General features: G+C 49.1%; 1 protein-coding gene across 2 annotated transcripts in view; it reads right to left on the bottom strand.

Moving 5' to 3' along the window:
• PKD1 (polycystin 1, transient receptor potential channel interacting) overlaps positions 1 to 19,936 on the bottom strand; it is a 112,463-nt gene continuing 92,527 nt past the window's right edge. For both annotated transcript variants that reach the window (XM_083473932.1, XM_083473931.1), the window contains exons 28-46: positions 19,378 to 19,521; positions 18,460 to 18,670; positions 17,986 to 18,112; positions 16,945 to 17,061; positions 16,368 to 16,417; positions 15,792 to 15,994; positions 14,534 to 14,639; positions 14,283 to 14,413; positions 12,783 to 12,985; positions 12,335 to 12,529; positions 11,517 to 11,656; positions 10,958 to 11,085; positions 9,596 to 9,770; positions 8,572 to 8,697; positions 8,071 to 8,245; positions 7,071 to 7,358; positions 5,925 to 6,059; positions 5,277 to 5,591; positions 1 to 4,588 (exon numbers count right to left, since the gene is read on the bottom strand). In XM_083473932.1, the coding sequence (XP_083330058.1) occupies positions 3,998 to 4,588; positions 5,277 to 5,591; positions 5,925 to 6,059; positions 7,071 to 7,358; positions 8,071 to 8,245; positions 8,572 to 8,697; positions 9,596 to 9,770; positions 10,958 to 11,085; positions 11,517 to 11,656; positions 12,335 to 12,529; positions 12,783 to 12,985; positions 14,283 to 14,413; positions 14,534 to 14,639; positions 15,792 to 15,994; positions 16,368 to 16,417; positions 16,945 to 17,061; positions 17,986 to 18,112; positions 18,460 to 18,670; positions 19,378 to 19,521 (3,560 nt within the window). In that variant the 3' untranslated portion in view covers positions 1 to 3,997. The remainder of the gene's footprint in view (positions 4,589 to 5,276; positions 5,592 to 5,924; positions 6,060 to 7,070; positions 7,359 to 8,070; positions 8,246 to 8,571; positions 8,698 to 9,595; positions 9,771 to 10,957; positions 11,086 to 11,516; positions 11,657 to 12,334; positions 12,530 to 12,782; positions 12,986 to 14,282; positions 14,414 to 14,533; positions 14,640 to 15,791; positions 15,995 to 16,367; positions 16,418 to 16,944; positions 17,062 to 17,985; positions 18,113 to 18,459; positions 18,671 to 19,377; positions 19,522 to 19,936) is intronic.

The raw sequence follows: 19,936 nt of genomic DNA on the forward strand, positions 1-19,936 counted from the left end.
TTTGCTTAATAAGGCACAGAAATCTTTATTGAGCTGTCCATTAACTTTTTAAAGTAGACTTTGTCATTTCTTTTTCACCGTTACAAAAAAACAACATATGTTTGCAAAACTTAACATTAATCACAATTGCTGCTGCTTCTGCCGTTGCTACCAGAAGCCTTGATAAAAGCCACCTGCCTCTAAAGAGAGAGCTGGGTTGTGGTTTTTGTTTAGCTGGCAAGAGTTCTGTGCTAAGCAGCAAGTTACTGTAGGCATCAGTGTGGGGTTTCGGACAACAATAAATAAGAAACCATCTGCCTGTGAGTAAATACCAAAATATACATTCAAGAGTTTATCTGGCAGGTAGGGACGTGAGTTGGGTCCGCTGCTGATGAGAGAGGGGAGCGGTGGGCAGCGGGCATGGTCTACGCTGAAGTAGATCTATCTACAGCAAAGCGCCAGGGACATTCTCCTTCCTCCCATACCAGCTCCTTCCTTGCTACCTTCACGTCTTCTGTGCTCCAGAATGCTCCTCCTCCCTGGGAGGAAAACACCCCCCCACTCCCTCCTTAGCGTAAGAGCACAGCTCATGTGCTAAGGCGCTTGCTTCCCTGACTTGACTAGGATTTACCCTCGTAAGGACCTACATTAAAAACAACAACCCTAGAAAACTATGAGAACTTTTTAATTTAGCAGAGAAAGAAGTGCAAAATCCCTTCACTTGGTTCAAGCCATACCCATCTCTAGCTCACTTCAGTCACTTCCCACACACACAGGCTGCATTCTTTAAATAAGTCAACAGATCAATATCTTCTTTCCTCCAGTTGTGGCAACAGAGGCCTGCTCTGGTCAATATTTGCAGCTTTTTGCATTGCATTCACAGGGAATGCAGGGAGCCCAATGGCTCACTCACGATAAAAGCTTCCAATGTGCGCTCAAGTCTAGTGGATGATGACTGGAAAACCTCCCTGCTGAATCTACTTATCAAGGACCCATTACAGAAAGCCTTTAGCCCTGCAGCAATTTATCTCCTGGCCAATGCAATGCAATGCCCTTTTCCCACCCACTGACCATCTCCTACCTCCTAGCGATCTTTCTTTGTTCCTTCACAGAATGAAGCAAGTGCATTTTCCACTTTGTACCTGATGAGTAAAGCAGCTTGGAATATTTTAGAAAAGAGTTTGTTAAAAAATAGCACCCTTTATAAATATTGAAATTTTATAAAAAGATGTGCCTATAACCACATTTTCATCATTTTTAGGATGATGGTTACAGCCAAAAGAATTAGCAATTAAAAAAAAATTCCAGAAGAAAAAAATCTCTATTTACAACTCCTACCAATGATGTTGGCAATGGAATAAGCAAGTCAGCATTTAGAAACGGCACTTGTGGAAACCCAGTCAAAGACTAGGTGTAGGCCTTGATATCAGAGTTCTTTTTAGACTTAGCAATGTCTAGGAGTAATTATGGCTAGTGCATTGCAGAGAGTTCCTGCCCCCCTGCCCTGGATGTGGGGAACAGAAAGATCTCTCAAACTTCCTTTGGCACAAATCCCAAACACACGGGCGCTTTGCTTGCACACCACAAACATTTTAGCAAGAAGGCTTTTAACACACTTTTTTTTAAATAACTCCTATCTACATGTGTTGAGCACAGTACCAAATGCTATAAAAATATAGCAAACATACAAAAATATACATTATTTTTCTCCTTGTAAAAATCCCGTATAAATTACTTGCAATATACATAACATTAAACTGGCCTATGGAATATGATGATAGGAGCAGTGCTATTTGGGGGGGGCAGCAAAATGTTTTGAACAAAGGAAGCCAGGATTGACTCCCAAGAGCAGAGTTAAGGTTCTAGAGAAACTACAATCCAGCTGTAGCTTCCAATGGAAGGATGTAACTCATTCACGTCAAATGAATGGTGGTGGTGGTAGGGGGGTGGACTTGATTTTTAAAACACACTTGTTTTCTGGGACACTCCAAAAGCCACTCTGAATCAAAGCTCATTTTCTTGTGTAAAACAAGGAAACTGATTGAGGCTAGGATAATACCAGCACATGTACAGTGGCAGCCAGTTCTATGGGTTAACAGCACATTGCTTTAAAGCTGGGATGGGGGAGGCGGGTAGCAACAACTGCAGCATCTATTGGCCCATGCTGTGATGCGGACTGCTGAGGTTTGGCCAGGGATACACCTGTGGGAGCTTACAGACCAGCTGGCAGTTGAGCAGCCATGCTAAAATACTTTTGCACAAAATTTGCACAGAGGTGATGTGATGTCACCTGCTTACTGAGCATTCATCCTGATACTTTTAACACAGAGCTTATGCAACACTGCCAGCTGGTGCTTGTTCTCCCGCATTTCCCACTGCAACTTTCCATTGCTTTTTTTTTCTTCCTTGATTTTTGCATGGTAGAAAAGCAACATGCTCCACGGCATTGGGAAGTCCAGGATAACAAATTTTGCGTGAATAAAAACCATCTGCCTAAAGGGAAAACCACCTGAAAGCGTAGCTTTGGCTGTGATGTTGACATGTGTCCTAGCCTCAAATCAATTTTTAAATTGAATCTTTGCTTCTGAGCTGCATGGGAGCATCGCTTCTCTAAGCTTGGAGAAGCAGATCTTCCCTCTTCTGAAAAAGGAAAGAGTACAAACGTACAAACATTAGCCGTTTGTACTCTTCACAATATGTGGCACTGCCGAAAATGTGGGCTGTCCGCTGGCCCTTGGAGTCTTGGGAGAGCCACTCACAACGAGGGTAGCCGGAGGCACTCCCCTGTGCTCATATTCCAGTGGCCTGTTTCAAATTATGATCTACAAACAAACAAAATACTGCTTCCATGATATATTATCCTGCTCTTATTTTAAAAGTTGCATGTGTCACCGTTAGCTAAGGAAAGCATTGATTAAAGTGCTGGGCAGTAAATAGAAATAGTAAACCATATATATATATAATATATATATATATAAAATAGACACACAAACACCAAATATAAACACACTCAGGCACCTCAACATATACAATGATGGATGCAACACACCAAGCTATTCAGTTGGGGTGTTTTTGGGGGGGGGGCGAAGGGAGACACTGTTGGAATAAGTACCCAATGAAACCAGCTCACAGGGACAGGTCTCTGCAAACAGCATCACCCCCAGCCCCCCTTTTCAATAAACACTGTTGGCCCATCCAAATGTCTGTTTCTGTTGACAGCATTTTGGCTGAAGAACAGGGGTCCTTTCTCTTAAAGACTCTCAGGCTGAAGGAAACTTTTGGGTTTCCATGCTGAAATTCTGGAGGAGGGCGTGGCTGTCTCAGGAGAGAACTTCCTGAGGGAGAATTGGTTGACTCGCTCCTGCGTCGTTTCTTCCTCCAAAGTGCACCTTCTTCGTGAAATACCTAGAAGGGGAACCTGACCCCTTCCAGGCGCTGCTGTCTCCACTTCCCAGCCCAGGCTCAGCCTGCTGAACCCTGGAGAACTCTGGGCTTCTTTGCCTGGATGGTGCAGCTTTTGCCTTCAGCAAATCTCAATGAAGAACCATTTAAAAGTAGACCAGGTTGTATTTCTGTTTTTGATATTCTGGCTTTGCTTCCTTACAAGTTTATTTTCTTTTTCCTTTTTTTCCTGCTCTTGCCTGAATTCTGGTTTCTTTTCTGCCTTTCACTCCAGGGATGCTAATGCAAATATCGCACAGCTGGGCTCACCTTTTCTAGCTCCTGCTTGCCCTTTGAAAGACAGCATGATCTTGTCTGGCCTCTGGAAAAAAACCTTAATACTGATTCACTGCTAAGGCCACGGGCCGTGACTGTGGAAAGCAGTGGGTGGGAACTCTGGTGGCTCTAGGCAACAGCCACCCTCTCGTCTGTTGGCAACAAACTCACAAAAAGGCTGTTGCTCTTGCGTACTGTCCCCATAAATGAGAGGCAACCAAGTTTGAGACTGCAAAAGCCTCTTCCCTTCTGCTTACGTAGGGGGGCCACCTGACTGCTGCAACCCTGTGGAACCTGGCTGCTATTTGCCACTGGGATGGACCCTGTTGTTTGCCCGCAATGGCTTCTTCTTTTTGACTACTGGCACGGCCGATGCGTGTGTCTTCTGCGGAGACAGCAGGGCACCCTGGCTGATACCCTGCGGGGGTGCTTGGATAACCTTGATGGGTGATGTGGAGCTGCTGTGGGGCCGAGAAGGCAGGAAGCGGTTGCTGTTATTAGGGGCGAAGTTAGAGGAAAGCACCCCAGGATCTGCACGGATTGGATGGTGCCGGCTTGCTTGCTGTCCACCCCTCTTCCTGGCCTGTCCGCTCCGTGTGCCCTCTAGCTGGCATTCAATGTGGTACACATCAGCGGTCACCTCATTCACCTGGTCAAACCGGATGAGCAGTGTTTCGAAGAGGGAGAGGAGGCGCTGGATGTCGACATCCACTTCGGAGCTGTCCCGGGCGCTGGGGGCCAGGCTGAGTCCATCGAGCTGGCTGGAGGAGGTGGAGGCGCGGGAGCTGTCAGAGGTGGCGGTGGGCGTGGGGCCTTGCAAGGAGTGGGAGTCCTGGCTGGAGGAGCGGGAGGGCAGCGGCTCCATGCCTTCGAAACGCACCTTGTGGCGGAACTGCAGAGGACAGAAAGGGGTCGTTTCAATGGCTGGGACTGTTTTGCAGAGCAAAAGGCTGGCAGAGAAGCCAAAGCCATGAGTTTTGCTCCCGGCTGTCTCATTGCTGGTGTCTCAGAAACCCTCCCTTGCCTGACACAATCCCTTTCGGGACACAGGGTAGCAGCAGGACCCCCAAAAGTCCCTGGCTTTGATGCACAACCAAGTTTAAATTCGCTTCCTGCAATTCTGGTCTGGCACACCAAGCGCCAGAGGGTGCAGGAAGCTGCACGTCTTCTGCAGTTCCGGAGAACGTGGTATTTGGGTGTAGAACCTCAGCTCCACCATCATCACAGCTTCCTTTTCACAAACAGCACCTTGGCTGCCCTGGAAGACTTGACAGTATATGCGCAAGATGGGTGGGCAAAATAAGTTCCCTGTGTTTGGGGATGGGACGGCCGTCCTCCCCATGACTAGCAAAACAGAATAAATTATGCAGAATAGGAAACTGTGCATAATTTATGCAGCTTGCAGAATGTGTCTTTTCTGCCTTTGGCCAGACTTTTTAAAGTAGTAGTATCATCACAACAGACCTTGCATAAGGGAGAGGGCTAGTCTGGAAGAGTTCTTCCCAAGAGTTTGGAGAGCAACTGCATAGCGCACATACCCCCACCCTCAAGCACAACCTTTTGGGGGAAGCGGGGTTTACCTCCTTGGCTTTGGTGAACCCCATCCACATTTTGAGCCTCCGGACAAAGAGCTCCACCATCTCGTAGTCCTGGGACTCGAAGGCTGGCCGGTACATCTCGAAGCGGGTCTCGCGGTAGTGGTGGATGAGCACCACGGCAAAGAGCCGCAGGACCACCCACAGCTCCAGCATGACGTAGCTGGCGTAGAAGAGGTGGGAGAGCCCCACGGATTCGGGGAGGAAGAGGGGCAGGCTGCTGCTGCTGCTGCAGAAGGTGGTGAAAAGGAGCTGGAGAGTGCTGGGGAAGCTGGGGAAGGCCTCAGAGTGGGAGAAGAGCTGGGCAAAAAGGAGACACAGCAGAAGTCTCAATATTAGCTCTATGTGGGTTGCCATTGTGGGCAACCATGTCCCATTTCACATGCTGCTGTTGCTTGTGTGTGGGGGGAGGCTTAGTAGGGCCTCTCCCTAGAGCGCCTTGTGGCTCTCCAGATGTGCTCTTGGATTTCAACTCCCATCAACCCTAGCAGGTGGTATGGACAAGGCTTGGGGACGATGGGAGTTGTAGTCCAAAGGCATCTGGGGGCATGGCGGCAGAAGCCTCTAAGCTGGCTTTTGGAGAGAACCTGGCCAAACTAGTCAACCCGCCCTTCTCTCTGCCTGCAGGCTTACCAGGAAGCCGAGCTGTGCATAAGCCAGAGTCAGGATTGTGAAGGCCAGCCCTGCAGCAAAAAGCTCCTTCGTAGACCTCTGCAAAGTCTTGCCAAAAGTGGACCACTGGCGGATGAAGCGCAGCTGTTGGGAAGCCTGTAGGGAAGGAAGATGAGAACAGAAGCCTGTTTAAAGCACTTGGCACCCCATGAACTGGCCCCTTTGCAGTCTGAAGGGCCATTTTGGGGGGTGGCGGGGGTGTCTGCTGACACCTGCTCTGTCTCTCTGGGCACCAGATGAAGACCTTTGTATTCTCCCAGACTGTTAAATCTCCAAAGGAATTCTTTTCTGTTGTTTTTAAAGGTTTCTTTTTAAAATCACACTGTAAGCTGCTCTGGAAATGTTTTGCCTTGAAGGCTAGAAATAAATAAATCCATGCTCCTCTCCGAAAGGGACCACAACTCCCTCTCCTGACAGGACAGTAAAACTCTTATAGGTGATTCGTTTCTTCCAATTCTTGCTAGAGAAGAAATGGGCTTAACATGTCCAAAGCGGTGGGGCCAATCTTGCTGCACTAAAGGGCTGAGGCTCTTTGCCCTCTGCTGGCCACAATGTTTAAGCAGAAGTTGGTTCTGTCTTCTGCTGAGTTGCTCAATCCCAAGAAGGCTCTTTCTCATCCCCTCACAAGCCCCAAAGCAGTTCTACATGGCAAATATTTAGGAAAAAGGAAGTCAGCCAGCCCTCCTGAAGTATAAAAGAAGAGGTGAGATTGCTGAACTACAACTCCCATCACTGGCCATGCTGGCTGCTGGGAGTTGAAGTCCAACAACATCCTGAAGGGCCACAGGTTCCCCACCTCTGCAATTTGCTGAGATGGCTTCGATTCACCAGTATGTCTGTCTAATTTGGCTGCATCTCTCCTCACTTTTAGGCACCCTTCCCCAGACTGCTGCCTATCAGATGTTGGGGGGTTCCCAATGCTCCCACCAGCCAGCCAGCATGGCCAATGGTGAGTGCCAGTGGGAGAAACATCTGTTTGAGAAGGCTGCCTCACCTCGCTCTTCTGTTCCCTGAAGCAGTCACCAAACAGGCATTGTCCCTGGCTTCTTTTCCTGAAATGCATCAAAAGGGAGGTCTGCACCATGCATGCCAGTGATCAAACTGTACCTTGACTGTCAGCATGAAGAGGAGGCAGGCCGCCAGGCAGCGGAAGGCGGTGTGAAGAGAAGCCACCTGGTAGAAGCTGGTGAAGCCCTGCTTGTCTCTCAGGTACTTGGCCCACTGCCGGTTGGCCAGGGTGACCTGGCTCAAGTGGACGACCACGGTGCCGGTGGTCAGAAGGATGAGTAGCCACTGCCAGTAGCTGCCCACGCTGGCAAAATAGGCCCGGCCTGCCTTCTGGATGGAGAGAGACTCTGAGACCACAAAGTAGACGACCACAATCATGAAGAAGACCTGGATCGGGGGAGAAAGAGTCTGTTAGTGCCACGGAGATGGCAGCTTCCAGGTTAGCAGCCAAGAATGGCCTACTCAAGAGGAGACTCACTGAACTGAACAGGCTCAAGTGTGCCATGCTTAGTATTGCCAATGGTTCTACTCTGTGTAGGACTTCCATTGGAAACAACCCCAGGCTTGTATGTGTTTCTGCTTGTTAGGGGATGTGAGCTCTCCAGTGTGGAATTTAATACAAATTTTAAACTTTATTGGACAGAAAGTAGAACTATGTATGTTCCTTCCCTGCTTTGATTCCCTTATTGGAGTCTATAAAAAGAGTACAATCTCCATTGTACTCTTTTTGTGTGCCCTGTGTGCCCTGAAGCAGCCTTCTGCAACTTGGTGCTCTCCATATATTTTAGGACTGCAGCTCCCACCCCAATCCTTAACTAGCACAGCCATGTTTTGGACTACAGCTCCCATCAGCCCCAGCATCATGTCTGGGGCTTATGGGAACCATAGTCCAAAACATCCAGAGGGTACCATGTTGGGAACGGAGGACAATGCCTCAATAGGTGACACCTATCCTCATCCCTTCCCATACTCAAATTCTTCATGTGGTTGGCACTAAATAAAACAGTCTAAACAGGAGAAGCAACAGCATCTATGTGCTCCCCAGTTGGAAGAAAGATCCTCTGGGAAGAGGCGAGAGAAAGCTTTCTTTCGGACTGACCATCATGAGGAGCTGCAGCGTGACTCCCTGGTTAAGCGGAAGGGGCGGGAGAGCAGCCACAGCCACGGCCGGCAGTGCGTGCTTCACTACAGGGAACTCCAGCCTGAGTGTGATGACCGCATGGAGGCCCAAACCGGGGTTGTACTGGGCCAGCTCCACAAAGACTGCTCGGCTCCTGCAGGAGGTAGAAAAGTGGGTCAGCAGCAGAAGAATAACATAGGAAGCTGCCTTATACAGAGTTGGTCCATCTAACTCAGTACTGTCAACACTGACAGGCAGTAGTACTCCAAGGTTCCAGCCTGGGAGTCTCTCCCACCCTTATCTACAGATGTTGGGGACCAAACCTTGGAGCTTCTGCAGTCCAGCAAGGAAGATATAGCAGCATCCTGTGTTAAGAGAAGGACTGAACAGGATGGTTCAGGTCTACTTGTTGGATGAGCGAGTCTGCCTAGCCCCTCAGATCGGTCTTATCCGAGGCACCGATTCCCCCAACATGCTTACACGTTGCTGATCCAGTTGTTCCGCTGGAGGATCTCCAAGCGAGCCCTGCTTTCTTCCAGAGTCGTCCCCAGTTCCTGGACGTAACCACCACTGTCATAGAAGGAGAGGTAGCCCCAGTACCAAGCCCTGAAAGAGAAGCAGGGCCAGGCCTATAGGTCAAGCCGAGGCCTGGATGGAATTCGTCTGGTCCCTTGTCTTCCGTGCACTGGCAGGGCCTGGTGCTCTGCTCTGCTCAGCCCATGTCCTGACTGAAAATGTCTGAAATTTAACTGGAGGACAAGAATGGGCCCTGTCTGCTCTTGCCACAGTGCCTCACACACTTCTGTCCTTTGTTGTGAGCTTGTGTTCATACGCCCAAATGCATTGGGAGCGGGGGGAAGAGATGAGAACTGAAAAAGAGGGGATGATGCCCTCAGGTTTCACTATTCTGGGCTCAAGGATATCAAGAAGTATCTAATGTAATTAAATCACCTATTTGGGCTTCTCCACAACTGTCATTATTGAACATGTGGACAAACAACGCAAAAGCTTGTTGCCCTAAAGAGCTTTTGACATGAATGTTAGCTGCAGCCAGGATTTCAATAGCTCAGCAATGGAAAAACTTGAGAAATCTACATTTGCCTTTGTGGGATAGGAACTTATGGACTTCAGTTACTGTGGGGGAAATTACACACAGGCTGTGTTTCCAGGGGGATGGAGGACACTTTTAGGACTTCTGGTGGGGTTTTATTTCCAATGCTTTGGACTTAGATGCTCAACATTCACCATCCCTGCCAGCTTGGGAAATCTGGATTTCTTGAGTTATATAGGTGTGGCAACATTTCTTTCTCTTATTATTAATTGCTTGTTTGCTTTGTATATGGCATGATGGTATACCCTGCTATCGTACTTTTGGGTTGCTAGTAATGATAATAAAGGGATTTTTATTTTTTATTTTTTTTGAAGAAGATACAGGGAGCTGGCAGGAAACGCCCTTCCTCTGATTTTTGCAAGGGATGTGCAGGAGGAATCTAGTGCATCTTACCCTGGCAGATCAGGTGGCGAGTAAGTCCATGATTGTGTGAGGTTGCCGGCAACACTCTTCCAGCCTACTGCGTAACTGGCCGTGTCAAAGCTGTCTGAGCCAAGGATGCATTTCCCCCCAGTTGCAGATGGATCGGTCCTACTAAGGATATGGCGGACGGAACTGGGACACTCCGCTGGAAAAAAAGCAGTCAGAAAAGGGTTCTCCATTGGTCGCACTGCTGTGATGACATTGCTGCATTTTTATTTTGATGACCTTGCTTAGTTCTGAGGTTTTAACTTAGGGTTCCAGTGTACATTGTTTTAAACGGCGATAATTTTTATGTAACATGCCCTGGGACCGTTTGGTGAAGGGAAGGCTGGAAGTATTGATTTGTTTGTTTAGTGTTTGGAAGGAAAGGTGGAATATAAAAGCAATTAATACATCTACAAACAAGTCCCATGCAGAAACGGACTAGGAAAGATATCTGCTTAAAAGGCTTGTTGTGTGTGCCTGAATCTATATATAAAATAAATGTGTATGTGTGTGAATTTATTATATATTTCTACTTCCATCTCTCAAACTTTCCCAAAATTACAGCCTCTGGCTTTCGAGAAGAGCATCTAAAATGGCAGCATCCTGTGTTACAATTTCCAGGTGCAGAATCGAGAGAGGCAAGCAATCAAAAGAGTTGCATGCTAGTCAAGGCTTGCTCCATGGAAGGCAAGGCCCTCCACCACCTGGGCCTGACACTGTTGGTTGTTTGCACAGACTACAAAATTGCCAGTCAGACCCCAGGAGGTTAGCAAGAGGTGCTGGGAGATTAAATCATTTTGGATCTGCCTTTGCCAGCCTGGTGCCCTACAATCTTTTGGACTATAACTCCCACCACCCCCATCCAGCATGGCTGTAAGATGCTGGAACTTATGGGAGCTGGGGACTAGCAATATCTGGTGGGTGTCAGGTTACTGAAGGCTGTTCTAGATGCTTCAAGCCTGCGCATGACAACAGAGGCTCACACGCCACCACCATTGTTGTGAGTCCTGCAGAGACAGGAAACTGCTTCACTTACAGAAATAATCTAGCTGCCAAACTCTACAGTAGCTGCAGGTTCTGAACAATCTTCAAAGGCAGCCTCATGTGCCTCATTACAGTTGCCTAACCTAGAGGCTACTGGAACAGAGTTCAATGAAGCCATGACCTTCCCATCCAAATCAGGTCACAGATAGGCCACCAGCCACAGCTGGTAGAAGAAGCTACAGAGGCCACTTGTGCCTCTGGTGATCCAGTAATGGACCCAGGAGTGCTCCCAAGTGGCACACATGAACCTCCAGGGGAGTTTGACCCCATCCAGGACCATCTTAATGAGGATCTCCCACCTACCTTCTTGGAGGCGGATCTGCCGCAGCCGTGGGGACCCCAGGGTGACACTGTAACTTCCCCGGCCTGACTGGTTGTTGTAGAGATAGGGCAACAGGCCTTGGGACATCCAGACCCAGAACTCGTCAGACCTGTGCAGGCACGGTGGGAAGAGAAAAAGGAAGGAGGCGGTTGAGTGGAGACTTTGCAATTCTGCAGCCATTTTGGCATTAACCAACCAAAACTGAATGGTTCAGACTTCAGTAGTCACCAGTTTCCATGGCAAAGAGGAAAGAGGAATTTCTTGGGCCCGGCAAGGAGTTTCTGTCCCTACAATATGACATCACTTATGCAGGGAAGCTGACTAACACTGGGTCAGATCCCTGGTCCATCAAATTATGTATTGTCTACCCCCCTCTTCCCCAACCTTGTGAACACCAGACATTTTTTCCCCATCAGCCCCGGGCAGTACGGCTGTTTGGGACTGCAGTTCCCAGCAGCAAAGCTGAGCAGAGTGTTGAAGAGGAACGTTTCCAAACATGGGGCTGGAGACCTGAGCAGCAGCTGAGCTATACTGAAATACCTCTTGATGCTCAGGAACTGCTCACTGCCCAGCTGCTGCTTGATGGAGCTCTGCAAGAGGAACGCCCGGCTGTTGTGCGAAGCATCGCCATAGTTGGTCAGGAGGGTCGCCAGGAGGAACAGCATGTAGATGAAGAAGTTCTAGCAGGGATGACAGAGGGAGGATCTGATTTGCTCTCTTGCTGGGAACCGCCTGTGGCTGCCTCAGCAGAAGAGCCACCCACAGGTTGCACAAACCAGCAGAAACTCACCCCCTGCCCGCCCTTGGAGTGGGACCACCATGCACAGGGATGCTCCTTAGATTGGGAGCTGTTGGATGAACCCTCCTTGGAACCCAGAAAGCTGCCTTATGCTGAGTTGGACCATTGGTCCATGTAGCTTAAGCACTGTTGACACACTGAGTGGCAGCAGAGGCTCTCCAGGACTGCATCCAGGGAGTCTCTCCAGTCCTACCAGGAGATGGCATAGGGGATTCAACTTGGGACCATCTGCCTGCAGAGCAACTGCTCTACCACTGAGCTCCAGCCTGTCTTCCGTGCTCCTCTCCCTATGGAAAGCTGCCTTATCTCAAGTCAGACCATGGGTCCATTTAAGCTCTTAAGGATTTTAGGCAAGGAGTCTTGTCCAGTCCTCCCTGGAAAAGCCATTGGGGATTGAATCTGTGACATTCTAAAGCAGTTGCTCTGCCACTGAGCTTGCAAAGTGCCCAGTGTTGTCTGGAAGGCACACAGGGCCTGCCCTCCTCCTCCTCATCCCTTGCAAGTCTCCCTCCTAAAATGCATCAGACGCCACAAACTGGCAGCAGCTCCCCCTCTTCACCTTGAGCAGGCCGTGCAGAAGCTTCACTTTCTTGGCCTCTTCCTTGGCTTGAAAGAGAGCGAATCCCTGAGGGGGCCGGACCCGGCCAATCTTCTCCGACACGTGCTCCACGAACGGGTATTCCACCAGAGTGTCGTCCTCCTCGGGGTGCAGGCGCTTGGCCACCAGTGAGAAGTAGAGGGCCTCCAGCAGAACCTGAGCAGGGCAGAGGGAGAACGTTCAGGGAGGTGGCTTCTTGCACCGCTTGACCAGTGCACAAGTCATCAGTGGGTCCGAGACACATCCGTGAATGGTAATTCTCATGTCCACTGCCGAGAAACTTTGGCGGTTGATTTTATTTCTATTTATATGCTCCTCAATCGGAAATGGGACATGGGTTGGAATGGCAACCTGGAATTGTCCGGAAGCAACCTCTCCCCTCTCCCGCTGAGCCTCCATCAGAGCCTACCTTGGATGGTTCCCACAGCAAGAAGGAGGAGAGGAAGCTAAAAATCCCTGAGATGAGCCACATGAGGGCCACGCTGGAGGTGAAACCCACTCCAATCCACACGGAGACTCCAAAGCAGATGACCAGGCAGGCCAGGCTGATGGCATGGGCCAGGTAGGAGCACCAGAAGGGAAGCAGGCGCTTCCGGAGAGCATGATCTGTGACTGCAGGAGACACACACAAGACAGAAGTGGTGAGCAGGGGCTGGTTTGCTTTATTCAGTCTGCTTCTGTGGGGCAGGGAGAGCAGCTGCATGCTTCACATGCAAGGCAGGGCCTGCACAATTCTTAAAAGTTTAGAACCCTTTTATATAAACAGAGGGGGAAAGATGGCATTTGGAAGAGTGTACCCAATTACTTGTTATTTTTCTCAAGATCTGCACAACCTGTCCTGGTGCTGCAACAGAAGCTGGTAAGAAGCACCACAGGGGCTGGGCAGATGCCCTCATGAAAGGTTGCGCATCCATAGAGTTACAGGAGTCAGTAATCTGGCTTCATTCCATAGAATGGAGTGTGCTTGAGGGGAGGATGTAAGAACGTAAGAAGAGCCTGCTGGAGCAAGCCAAGAGCCTCGCTTCCTGTTTTCACAGTGGCCTACCGTAAGCCCATTATGGGACACCCACAAGAAGGATCCAAGCACAAGAGCACTCTCTCCTGCTGTAGTTTCCAGGAACCGGTATTCAGAAGCATTCCTGCCTCTGACCGTAGGGGCAGAACATACCCATCATGGCTAGTAGCCACGGATAGTCCAATCATCCTCCATGAATTTGTCTCCTCCTCTTTCAGAGCCATCCAAGTGGGTGGCCATCACTGCCTCTTGCGGGTGCGAGTTCCATAGTTTAACTACGCACTGTTCTGACTCTTCCAACGCAATAGAGGAGGTCTTCAGCTGAGGCAGAGTGGGCGTGTGATAAGCTGAAGGTGACGGAATTCATATCAGTGGTTCCCATAGTGGGTGGTACCACCCCCTGGGGGGGTGATGGGATTACCTGGGGGCAGCACAGGGGCATTGAAGGTGTAAATGGCTACCATACTTTGAAAAGCTGACATCACTGGATCAAGTTCATTAACTCTGTGGAATTAATTAAACTAAATAGTTTTAACCGGATTTTGAATAACTGTGCAATTAATTGTTACTGTTTTGAATTTTATTGTGTTATTATCTTCCTTAGAGGGCTGTGAAAATTGCTATAATGAATAATGCTTTTCATAGGGTAGGGGACGCAGGGATGAATTTATGGAACTAAGGGGGCAGTGGCTGGAAAAAGCTTGGAAACCACTGGCTTAGAAGAAATCCTATCACAAGGGGATGGGAGGTGGCTCAGTCTCTGGGAAGAAGATGCTGGCCTAGGCATGACTGGAAAGTGAAGGTGACATGATGGGTCTAGAGGTCTGTGCATTCCCCACCCACTTCCACAATCCCACTTCCAAGCTGGTCACCAATTGCCATATCCCACCCTACCTGTTCGCGTTGATTTGGCTGAGCGGTTCAGTTCTCTGCCAGGGGCTGCTGCTGCTGCTGCTACATTCTGCCCTTTCTCGGTCAGCCGCTGCATCATGATAGTCTCTGTCTTCTCCCCAAGCATGCTGGATCTGCCAGAAAAAACCACAAGGGCGTTAAGCACTGCATCACATTTGGGATGGGGGTCAGTAAGCAACTGGCCTCATGCACAAGCACCAGCACCACTACCTCCTCTGTCATGGGAGACTTACAGCCCTGAGATGAGGTCAGTTTCAACCCTGGGGTATGGTCCCATTTCCTGAGGGTGGGAAAGGCTGCCAGCTCCATCGGTGAGAATCTGCCGGATCAGATCTTCATCTGCGACCAAGAAACACATGTCACATCAAGATATGTTAGCAACATGAAGTGTGCTTGTAGCAGCTACTGTGTGGGGCATATGTGTTACTTTGCAAATACATGCAGAACAGATTTGCTAAAGGCTGGTTCTCCCGTGCAGCAATCTCAGAGAGTCCTCCTTGGCCCTATGCTGCGTGCGGTGGACATGAACGCCCTAGAAAGGGGGGAAGTGAACCCTCTGCCTCTCACACATTCTTACTCTGTCTTTCTTCAACTGCACAAGTATATCCTTCCTTTGTTCCTTCCACTCCTCCGTATAAACAGCACTCAGGTTAACAGGGCTGGACCTACTATTGGGCGGAGTGTCACCTCCCTAAGACAACAGGTACCAGAGGGTGGCAGCACCTCCCAACCCCCAATTCTGCTTAAATCCCCTAATCTATCCTGCTCTGCACTTCCTCAGGTAGCAGGCTACCCTCGGGAAGCCTGTAGATCAATATCCCGATGCCAGGGTTGAAATCAGATGCAATGGCCCCTCTAGATTCTCTGCTAGTCCTTCATCTCAGGCAGCAAATCTCTTGTTCCTGACTATTCAGAGCACCTGGCAAACCTCAGAAGGGAAGCTGCAGCCCTCTCAATGTTAAGACTCCAGCTCCCAGCAGCCCACACAGTCAGGGAAGATGAGAGTTGTAGTCCAGCAACACCTGGAGGGCCACAGGTTCCCCACCTCTGTGTTAAGGTAAAGGTACCCCTGCCCGTATGGGCCAGTCTTGACAGACTCTAGGGTTGTGCGCTCATCTCACTCTAGAGGCCGGGAGCCAGCGCTGTCCGCAGACACTTCCGGGTCACGTGGCCAGCGTGACAAAGCTGCTCTGGCGAGCCAGCGCAGCACACACGAAAACGCCGTTTACCTTCCCGCTAGTAAGCGGTCCCTATTTATCTACTTGCACCCGGGGGTGCTTTCGAACTGCTAGGTTGGCAGGCGCTGGGACCGAGCAGCGGGAACGCACCCCGCCGCAGAGATTCGAACCGATTGGCAGGTCCTAGGCGCTGAGGTTTTACCCACAGCGCCACCCGCGACCTCTGTGTTAAAGAGAAGTAAATGTTTGTGGCAAAGAATCCTTTATGAAGCCATTCAGATTTGGACTGTTTTCCTGTCCACCCGCCTCATACCTGAAGCTGAGAAGTATCTGGCCTGAGCTTGCGGGAAGCCAAGCGACAAACTGTCCTCCTCAGCTGCCAAGGGAGCCTCCAGGCCAAGATGGCGACTGGTCCTGCCCCTCTTCAGCTTCTGGATTGTGTTGCCCATGATGGAAGGGTCGCTGAGCAGGTCGGGCCAGTTGAGCAGGGCCTCGTTGGAGTGCCACCGTATTAGGCTGAGGCAGAAACAAGAGCAGAGAGGAAGGATGATCACAGGAACAAGGAACACCCTTAGGCAGAGCTCTTTAATAAATACAATCCTCCTCTTCAAGCTGACCTCACAGCCCAAACTGAAGCCAAATACATACATCTCAGAGAGACAGTGTGGTGTAGTGGTCAGAGTGCTGGACCTAGGACCTGCGAGACCCGGTTTCAAATCCCTGTTATGCCATGAAACTCACTGGGAGACCTTGGGCCTGCCACAGTCTCTCAGCCTAACCTCCCCTCACAGAGTTGTTGTGAGGATAAAATGGGAAGAGAACCAGGTGCAGCACCTTGAAGGAAAGGCGGGATATAAATGCAACAAATAAATAAATAAATCCCATTTACCTTTTCGAATCGTCCAGGAACAAATCTGTTTTGGTCTGCTCTGAAAAGGCCTGTAGGGAAGGAAAGAGGGTTCACCGCTCAGCCAGCCTTGGTTCTTTGGGATCAATGCAGCCCCTTAGGGAGGACCACTGTGAAGACTATTCATTGGACACTAGGCCATAGGCAGCTGACATGAGCCCCTCACTCAGATCTTGCTGGACTCCAACCCCATCCATCAGCTCTAGTCAGCAAGGTCAATGGGTCAGGGATGATGGAAGTTCAGGACCTCAAGGACCTTATCTCTCAGCCTAGCCCACCTCACAAGGTTGTTGTGAAGATGAAATGGAGAGGGGGGAGAACCAAGTACACCACTTTAATTCTCCTTGGAGCAAATGTAGAATATTAATGTAGTAATATTAATAATAAGGATGGGAGTTGAGAGACCAGCAACATCACCAGGGCCAGGGGCTCTCCACTGCTGAATGAGGTAAAAGGACACAGATCTGAGGGAAAGAAAGGCAGGGCTGGAAGTGGGGCAGGGCCTAGGACCCCTTTAGAAACCACCCCACACTTCTGTCCTGCCACTTGCCACTCTCACCTCTGTCCGAAGCCCAGGGAAGGTGAGGAAGGCGCTCTCCATAAGAGACGAGTCCAGGTAGTTGTCGATCTCTAAGGACTGCTGGTCTGAATGGGCCAGGGACTGGCTGACAGACACCTAGGAGAGAAGAGGGCGCTTGAGGCAAGGAAGGACATTTTCCTTTCAGCTGGAAGGGCAAAGGGATGTCAGATTTTCCCCAACTTTTGAGGAGTCACTTTGATCTTATTTTTCAATGGAAAAAGCCAGCCAGCTGCTAACAGCTCTTACTTTCTCTCCCTTTCCCTATTTAAAAAATAGCTGTCAGGGATGGGGGGGGGGGGTGAGGGTGCCACTTCTCTAAGTCAGAAATTCACAAGAACCACTGACTTGCTAAACATCTTTGTTATTCAGAGGGGCCTGTTCAGTCACATTTAAGCTTCCAGAAATTGATCTCTGTGTGAAACTCCAGAGGACTGTTGCCAGTCTGAGCAGAAGAACGCAGCCATTTGGGTCAATGGCTACCGAACGTGTTGGTATAAGATGGCTTCATATGTGCCACCCAGCCAATCTTGAAGAGGAACCTCAAAAATTCTGATAAAGAACTGTGCATTCAGTGAATGATGCAAAACACAGATGTACACAAGCAAAATATTATAATACATGGATAAACATGACTATCTTCTGTAAAAATAGGGATTGCCATGTCCACGTTTGCATTCTAACCCATTAAGGAAATAACCAGTGAAATGTATTAAATGAAACATTCTGGTAACCATAGAACATGGGAAGCTGCCTTATACCAAGTCAGGTGACCCTTGGCTCAACTAGTTCCATGCTGCCTGCACTAACCAGCAGCTGTTCTGCAGTGGTTCAGGCAGGGAGTTTTTCCTGGCCCTCACCTGGAGATTGGTCCTGGGACCTTCTGCATGCAGAGCAGATGCCCTAACATTGAGCTATAGCCATTTCCCAACATCTAAAATCATATTTATTGCGACGGCCTGCGGCCAATTGAAGGCCTTGCCCAGAAACAGGCTACTGCCCCCTTCCCCAACGCACTGTTACCTTGCTCCGTGCCATACGGAAGAGGAAGAGGAGGGCCAGGTACAGGGGGTAGACAACCAAACTGGACACCAGACCAACCACAGCTGTCTCACCGTTGACCGGGATCAAGGTGGAGATGGCCACGTTGCTAGGAAAAGACAGGAGAGAGTAAGCAGGGAGGGCGCTAGCACAATTTCTAGTGCAAGACAATGCTGAGATGGACCCCCCCCCCATTTATGAGTGTAAGGTGTTTTAAATTGTTTTTAATATTGTTTCTAATGCTGTAACCAGCCCTGGTACCTTAGGGTGATGGGCAGGAAATAAATAAACAAATAAATAAATAACAAAGGCAGCTACCTTTTGTGGCATGTTCTTAAGGCCACAGGACATGAGGGAAACACTGGCCATGCTATCCCACAGCCTCCCCACTGATCTTCTATCTTTGGAAGGAAGTGGCCCTCCTGGGCTAGAGAGGATCAGAAATTCCCAACGCACCTGAAGTTGACATCTCCCACAATGCCGTACCACACGGCATTGGCACACAGAAAGAGGAAGACAAGGAGGCAGCAGCAGGATGCCCTCTGGACGCGGGTGAAGCGGCTGCGAGGGGGACGGTCCCACAGGGACAGCCAGACATGCTTCTCAAAGAAACCCCTCTGCAGCTCCTCAATGAAGATCCGCAAGAAGCTCCTCAGGTCAGCCTCGCCTGCGGAGCCAGAAGTGGGGGAAGGGTCAGTCAAAATGCCCATCTCAACATTATTGTCCCTGCAGAGAACGAACCTCGCCTCAACCCGCACCCCCCAAGTGACTGTCCTCATTTCAGTCTTCAAAACTGGGGTTCAAGCAGAGCCCCATTTCAGCTTGCCACGTTTATTTATTTTTTAAAAAATTAAACAAAGTAATAATACAAATAAAAATGTGCACACACCCCTGGACCATTATTTACCATAATTATCCAACTTTCCAAAAATGTAACACTTCTTGAGATGGTTTGACCCCTTTTTGTTTTAACAATACAAATTCCACAAATATTTTCCACATTTCCTCAAAGTCATTTATCTTCCATATTCCCCTTCTTACTTTGATAGCACACGTAAATTTATCATTAATCACTATCTCCCTCACTTCTTTATACCATTCTTCTATTTGAAATCCACCTTGCTTTTTCCATTTCCTAGCTACGAGCACTCTCGCCACTGTCAGCAAGTTTGTGATTATTGCCACATTTATTTAACAAAAGGTATAAATTGCTAAATCATCAACAACAAAAACCCTAATGGGAGCTATAATTGAAAATGGCCATGCCAGCTGGGGCAGATGGGAGTTGCAGTCCAAAAAATCTGGAGGGCAACAGCTTTGGGAAGGCTGTTGTAGGCAGATTTTGCATCTTCAATGAGCTCTCTTCCCACTCACTGGCAGCAAAGACTTCCTTCTCCACCAGGCCATCATTCTCCTCGCTTTCGACAGACAGCCAGTCGTTCACCAGGAAGTGGTAGCTCTTGCAGGTCTGCAAGTCTCTGACAATAACGTGCTGCAGGTACCATGATGGATTTAGCCCTAAGCAGCATGGAAAGGAGAAGGAAACACAGCTTTAAGACATATTTTTATCTAATTTGATTCCAAGATACATCCACTAACATTCTCCATGAATTTAACCTGATTGGAGGGGCAGGCGGGGGGGGGGGAATCCTGAGTACAGGGGTGGTGCAAGACATTTTGTGGCCTGAGGTGAAATACAAGATGGCACCCCCTTGTTGTACATACAAAAGTCAAATGAAAGGGTAGCTAAATTTGACTTCAACACTGGCAATGGGATTCATACCTAGTTTAGGAAATGCGTAACAGGCTGTTTGGCCCACATACATCTGTCCTCCAACAGAGAAGGATGATAATTGGGAGATTCACAAAGAATAGCCACTTCTCCTTAAGGCTGCTCACTTCTCCTTCTTAAGCCATATGCTGCCTGAGGCAG

The sequence above is a fragment of the Podarcis liolepis genome (genome assembly GCF_965112155.1).
Source record: "Podarcis liolepis genome assembly, chromosome: 14".
Taxonomy (NCBI): Eukaryota; Metazoa; Chordata; class Lepidosauria; order Squamata; family Lacertidae; genus Podarcis; species Podarcis liolepis.